Genomic DNA, 6,655 nt, shown 5'->3' with positions numbered 1-6,655 from the left:
TCTCTGTCTTTTCTCTGCGAGCTACCAATAGCCCGGATCAATCTTTCGTATCTTGCCTTTCTTTCTTTGTTTCGTAGCTAACACCAAGTGCGATCACCGTGCTTATGTTTCTCTCGTGTGTTTCTCTGTCTTTTGGAAAGTAACACGTATATAGATATCATATATCCTTGTACTTGAGCGTTTGAATCCGTTGCGTCTGTTCGTTTATGCGTTATTCTGTCTCTCTTCACAAACTATCATCCACCGATAAGTTTGATTCCCTGTATGTACGTGTGTCTCTCTTGCATCTACGTGTCTCCTTGCGCTGTCTCTCTTCGTTTCACTCGCGTTACACATTGAACAGGTAGACATCACGAACAATCCTCATTTCGGCAATCACTCACTCGGTGGCGTTGGTGTGTTATGTACTCTATGGTGGACACACGTCCCTCGTGGATGATAGGTTTAGGTGAGAATGATGCTCGTTCACGATCCCTGTCGACCATGTTTATGTCGTAGTTAGTAGATGGGGTACGATGATCGGTTTTAAATGATTTAGTACTGTTGATCGTCACTTCCGTGGTGTATTTCGAAGAGGAAATAATGATAGGATTTAAAAGAGATTGGATAAAATTGAATTATATTTTGCGTAAAATCTTGTAGATAAATAGATGTTGCAGATAGATGTTGATGGAATTTTTATATACAATTAATTTACATTTTAAAATCCTTTCTTTATATAAATTAACAATTTTATAAGGAAATTAAAGAAATAATATATACTCTTCTTTCGTTTAAAATTCGCAATAACTTAATTTAGATTCATTTTCTTTCTTTTTTCCTTCAATCCATCGCAAATAGAAACCACTTTCAATTTCACCCTCCATTGTCGAATTTTCTTCTTCTTCCTTCCTTGAAAGAGAAAAAAATCCTCGATACGAAATTGAAATTCAAGAAGCGACGGAATCGAATCTTGAGGAAGGGGATGGCCGCCACTTTGGAGAGTCGAAAATATTTGCGTGGCAACGTTTTACATCGAAATGGACGCGTAACTGGCCTTTTGACAGGCCAGCCGCGTTCGAATTGCGAGGCCGGGACGCGGCGTGTCTCGTGTTTGCCGCTACCAAACTCGGCAATATTTAAATGGGATTGCGTTCGGGAATGTAATTGGTTGGGCAAACACGGCCCGTGAAACGTTGGGATGGATATGGATAGACAGTAACGACGGGGATTGGAAAACTGAAACGATGTAAATCCACCTTGGTTGAGAAATTTAGAAGAAAGAACGAAGAAAATAATCTAGACTATTGTTTGATCAAATATCAGAAGAAAGAAACGAGAGAAGTAAAAATTTGAAAGTTTCAAATAACGAAGAATTAAATCAATAAAATTTAGAATTAAATGACTCGTCTTTAGAAAGAAAAGTATAAAAAAGAGAATCGATTACATCACTCGACAATTTACCTTTTACAAACTCTTTTACAAACAACCGATCAAATCGTGACACGGTATCACGGTATCCCGGTGATCAAAATACAAAAGCCAAAGGTAGGCAAGTATCCTTGAAAGAAGCTTGGGAAAAAAAGAGATCGACGGCGGAGATAGAAGCAGACGGGAAGGAGACGGATGCTGAATGACGCTTCCGTTACCGTTGAACGAGAGAGAGAGAGAGAAGAACGAATGACAAAAGTAACGAACAAGGAAAGGAGATATTCGAACGGAGAAGAGAATTAACGCTCGTGTAACAAAGATAACGCGAGGCGGAATTGGTGCAGGGAGAGAGAGAGACGTATATATATATACACACACATATATATATATACATATATATATATACAACGATGGAAACGGTAGTAGAGGGAGAAACGGTCTATAACGCAGGCAGACGGAGCCAATCAGGGCGCAATGCGATTACCTTAACGAGAAATCCGATTACTTATTCATTCGCCTAACTCGAAATCAGTTTAACTAATCGTTTAATTCGGTAGCAACCCCTACCTGCCTATCCCTCCCTCGCCCACCAAGGCAGACACGGGCCGAATACTCCTCTCTCTCTCTCTCTCTATACGCATCGCGTATAACTCTATCCTCGTCCATCCTCACGTCTCAACCCTGCGTGGATGCTCGTTGGGTGTGGTGGCCATGGGACGGATGGATCTCTCCCTCTCTTCTTTCTCTCTCTCTCTCTCTCTCTTCTCTGCCTGGCCAAATAGACCCGCACACGCGCAACCATCGTCGTTTCTACACTACACGTGCCGTGCCCGTTATCCGTTGGCTAGACAGGGAGGGATGCGCAAGCAAGGTGGGGAAATGGAGAAAGCAGAAAGGAGAGAGAGAGAGAGAGAGAGGGGGGCCTCATTCAATTCAATTACGTAATGAATTGTCGTGTCTTGAGTAAACACCCTTCCTCACCGCGACTCGCCGCCGGAAAATCGCCGGTTGGGGGATATACCCTCCTCGCGCGGAGGAGGGGATGGAGTGGCGGTGGGCAACGTCTACAGCGTCGTTCAGCCGCGGGGCTGATACGTTAGGAAGAGGTGGTTGGTTAGAGGTGGTGGACCGATTCTAGGTGATGGTCAAGGGTTGATCGTTACGTTTTTATGGTGTTGGCCAGGGTGTTGATTCGACGATCGGCTCCACCGTTTCGTTCTTTTCAGGATATATCTGGCCATCTTTATCGTCGTCCCCACTTTTCAGTTTTTTATAATTATTAATGTCGTACAAGTTTTATTTAATATTCAGGTATATGTATATGGTTATGGTTAATTTAATTAAGAATAACGTTGTTGTATGAAATTTCAGGGTAATATTATTCGAAATACGTGTAATGAATTGTCGTCTTTTGAGTAAATACGTTCCTTCCAACGTTAAGAGTAATGTTATGTGAAACTTAAGGTGAGAATGGTTGATTGTTAAGCTCTTATTGTTGATTGATCGGGGAGTTCGTATCTTTTTTCGTTATTTTTCAGTTTTATATTAAAAATAATATAAAATTTCAATTTTAAAAAGAGATTCTCAATAATATAGAATTGATTTAGTCAAGCTTTTATTAAATTGATCGATATTTCGAATATTTGACTCGCCTTTATTTTTCGTTTTACACTAAAAGCAATGTTATATAAAGTTTCATTGATTTCCAAGTACAAATTTCTAATTGAATTTACATAAAAATATACGTTAAAATATCCGTATATTATATTTTCTTTAAAAAAAAATAATCAATACACATAAGAAATAAACACTCATCTGAAAAACTTTGTAAAACTACAAACGATTATTATTATAATTAATATACTGGCCCGATATTTTTTAAGAAAGTTTGTCGGATCTCGTGACTTTGGCGCCAAAATGGCACTTCTCTCACTCTCAATCGGCGATAAACGAACCATGGAATCATGGAATACGCAGTGTGTGCAACTCACACACCACTTATGAGGCATACTGTACGCAAAACCAGAGAATTCGGTTTAAACCGAATCAATCCGAAACGCTTCGAAATCTCTTCTTCGTGTCTTCTCCAAGTTTCTCCAACCTCGCCTCCCCTTCGCTCACTTGCTGCCGCTCGTTTTCCACGGGCAGGAGCGCATCCATAGCGTGGATGCGCGCGATATCGACGTTTCTGGAACGCTTCTCGTTTCATCGGTTTGCAAGCAGGCTGAGTATCGGTAATTCCGAGCTTCCCTCCGAAATTAACAGTGGCTGAGGTTAGTCGAAGGTTTGAACAGGAGGAGGCCGGAAACGGTGGATGATCAAAGGAAATCGAATGGCGGGGAACTCGTTCGTCTCTCTCTCTCTCTCTCTTTGTCTCTTTCCATGATCGTGCGATTTTCTAACTGGTTGAATTCGAATTATTATAGGAGGAATTGAAATTTCAAATCGAGAGGGGATTGATTGATATTTGAATAATAATCGAATTGATTATTGATCGGTTAATAATAATGAGTGTTAGTAGATACGAAAAAAAATTGAAATACGAATGAGGAGGAGGAGGAGGAGGACTATGAATTTGTCAGAGAGTGGAAAAGTTACGCGAGAAGTTTTTCAAAAATTTGAAATTATAGAACGTAAATATCGATGGAGAAATTATGAAATAGGAGGGCCGTAATCGATATTTCGTTGTTTCATTAGCATTTTGAACCAGTTTCATTCATATCAAAGGACCAAATTTCCAATGTAAACTAAACACGATAATAAAAAGGACGATTTTCGTCCACAAAAAAAAAACTTACCTCACTATGGCATCCTTCAGACCCAAATTCCAAATTTCCGGTGTAAAATTCATAAAGGTATCATTTTCAATAACAACGGAACAATATCGGTGAAATAATCAGTTGCTAGAAAGAGATAGGTTATCTGGGCAAGATGGACGAATTTTTTGCTTAACCCTTTCGAAAGAAATTTTTTTTCAACCGAGATATATATAATATATATGTATTTTAATTTAAAGAAAAAAGGATAGATAAAATAATTGTTTTCGAAATAGGATAGATCCTTTTTTCGAGTACGTAAAAAAAAAAAAAAAATAATAATAATAATAAAAGATCAACAACAATTTTTATCTATACTTTACTATATCTTAGCATTTGTAAATTAGTCTCAAAAAAAAAAAAAAAAAGAAAAAAACGGTTAAACTCATATTTTTTTTATAACGAAGCAACGAAGCATATTTAATGCATAAAAGAGTTACTATTCTCAGGAAAGCTATAATCCCTCAATATTGCTCAGAAGTCCTGTGATAACATGTATCGGGCCCAACGTAGATGCCCGATCTTTCTGGTTCTGGAAGAAGAAACCGGTCGAATATGGTAGCGGGAACTGTGGGTTGCCAGTGCCACCTCGCGTAGATCTCATTTGCAAGGGTTGCGAGTCCAAGTGTATCGAATTTGAGGAAATAAAAAAGAAGAGAAAATTTTTCACGTTTAAAAAGAAGCCAGAGCCGAAAAAGAAGCCAGATAATTGCAAGGAGGAGGAGAAACCGGTGGAGGAGAAATACACGTTGTGGGAGACGATCTTTGGGCCAAATCCGAAAAGGTTTTGGCCTGATCCGTGTACTTGTAAACTGGCGCTCAGGGAGAAGAGAAATAAAAGGATATGCGATCCGAGGTTGCAGGATTCACGATACGAATTGACAGCTGGGGATGTCTTTTTGTATACAGAAACATTAAAATCGTATCCAAAAGGTTGCATAGAACCTCAACCGAAGCCTCCACCATCCTACAAGGTACCTAGAGCGGCACTGTCCAAAATGTTGAGCTCGGCCAATTTGGTAAGCGTTGGTTTCCTTATTTTCTTTTTTCAACGAAATTTGGAAATAGATTTTTTTTTTTTCGAACAAATTTTTCGACGGATAAGGGAACAATAATAAATTTCACTTTTAAAAAAATTTCGTGGATTAAATTTTGTATCGAGAATAGGAGATTAAAGTTGTTTGTTTGCGATTCGATAAATGAATTAATCGATTTATAAATACAGACATCGATGAACCGCATGATAATCAATCAGCTAAACGAAGGTAAAGAAAGTTCGAAACATTTGGAACCATGTAGAATGCCGTATGATGAATTGAGGCCGCCTCAGAAAAAAAGAAAAGCATTTAATTGTCTATCGGGAGTTCGATCAGAAGATATTATTCGACCATTGAATAACGATTTTCATTCTCATAAAATTTCCCAACAACAAGTGACGGAAAAACCAGAAATATTGAAAATTTGCGAGCAAGCTAGACAAAAGAAAGCATCATCCGATAAGAAAATCGACTCGAATGAAATTGGTCAAAAATTATCTAGAATAGAGCAATTGAAAATGCAAATTAAACAAAAAGATATGTTTGATTATACTTCGTGTCCTCCCTCTATATGAATGAAATTAAAATTCATTTTGCTGTGACTAAATAACCAAACGTAACTTCAAAAACAAATTTGGAAACGTATGTTAATATAAAGATATAAATTATTGTACGTCGCACGATTAAATTATATATGTGAAATATTATTCGTATGTTCAAAAGAAATAATCTGTAATATTATCGAAAAGGTAAAGAAAAAATATCGAAATAAACCGAATTTTTTATAAAATTAATTTTATTGAAAATTGTTTTTAATCACAAACATGTACATAATTTGATTATTATAAATTTTAATTACAATTATTATTAAATATATAATGGATAAATAAATAAAATTATCCGAATCGATCCGAAGATACATAAAAAAATACTCTAATATCTCATATATATCTCACAACATATAAAAATGTAAATATATATATGAATTCTGTTAATACTTTTAATCAATTAATTAGGCAAAAAAGGCAATATAGTTTTTTTTTATTCAGATATTGGAGCTATGAATCTTATAAAGAAAATATAGATAAGGATAGAGCAAATAGTGGAAGAAATAGAATAAAAATATTGAAATCATTTTCAAAATGCTGAAAATAAAACACAAAAAAAGGATATAAAATAATTAAAAAAAGGATAAAGATAGAATAAGAATTGATCCCTAACACCATCTTTGGTGTCAAAGATAAGATAGAATAGGAATTAATCATCAATGCCATCTCTTGAATGTTAAAAGATAATTCTTTAAAGATATATTTGAGAGATGACACTAGCGGTCTCTTCTCATTTTATTCTCTATTCTTTTTCAATTATTTTTTATCCTTCTTTTTTGTGTTT

The 6,655-nt window shown here is 36.4% G+C and overlaps 1 protein-coding gene across 1 annotated transcript; it reads left to right on the top strand.

Moving 5' to 3' along the window:
- The first annotated feature begins 4,214 nt into the window (after window positions 1–4,214).
- LOC107994323 (uncharacterized) lies at window positions 4,215–6,027 on the top strand. Its single transcript, XM_062075584.1, has 3 exons — window positions 4,215–4,265; window positions 4,676–5,317; window positions 5,452–6,027. The coding sequence occupies exons 1-3, from the start codon at window positions 4,215–4,217 to the stop codon at window positions 5,836–5,838; spliced, it is 1,080 nt and encodes a 359-aa protein (XP_061931568.1). The 3' UTR covers window positions 5,839–6,027.
- The last annotated feature ends 628 nt before the right edge of the window (window positions 6,028–6,655 follow it).

Source organism: Apis cerana, linkage group LG5, assembly GCF_029169275.1.
Source record: "Apis cerana isolate GH-2021 linkage group LG5, AcerK_1.0, whole genome shotgun sequence".
NCBI lineage: Eukaryota > Metazoa > Arthropoda > Insecta > Hymenoptera > Apidae > Apis > Apis cerana.
This window is presented reverse-complemented; position numbering and strand designations above follow the sequence as displayed.

Bases quoted from the DNA above. Each gene is read 5' to 3' on its own strand.
- LOC107994323 (XM_062075584.1), top strand. From the start codon at position 4,215: ATGGCATCCTTCAGACCCAAATTCCAAATTTCCGGTGTAAAATTCATA. The intron at 4,266-4,675 runs GTATCATTTTCA...TACTATTCTCAG, and splicing joins CCGGTGTAAAATTCATAAAG to GAAAGCTATAATCCCTCAAT. The intron at 5,318-5,451 runs TTTCGACGGATA...TTATAAATACAG, and splicing joins TTTTTTTTTTCGAACAAATT to ACATCGATGAACCGCATGAT.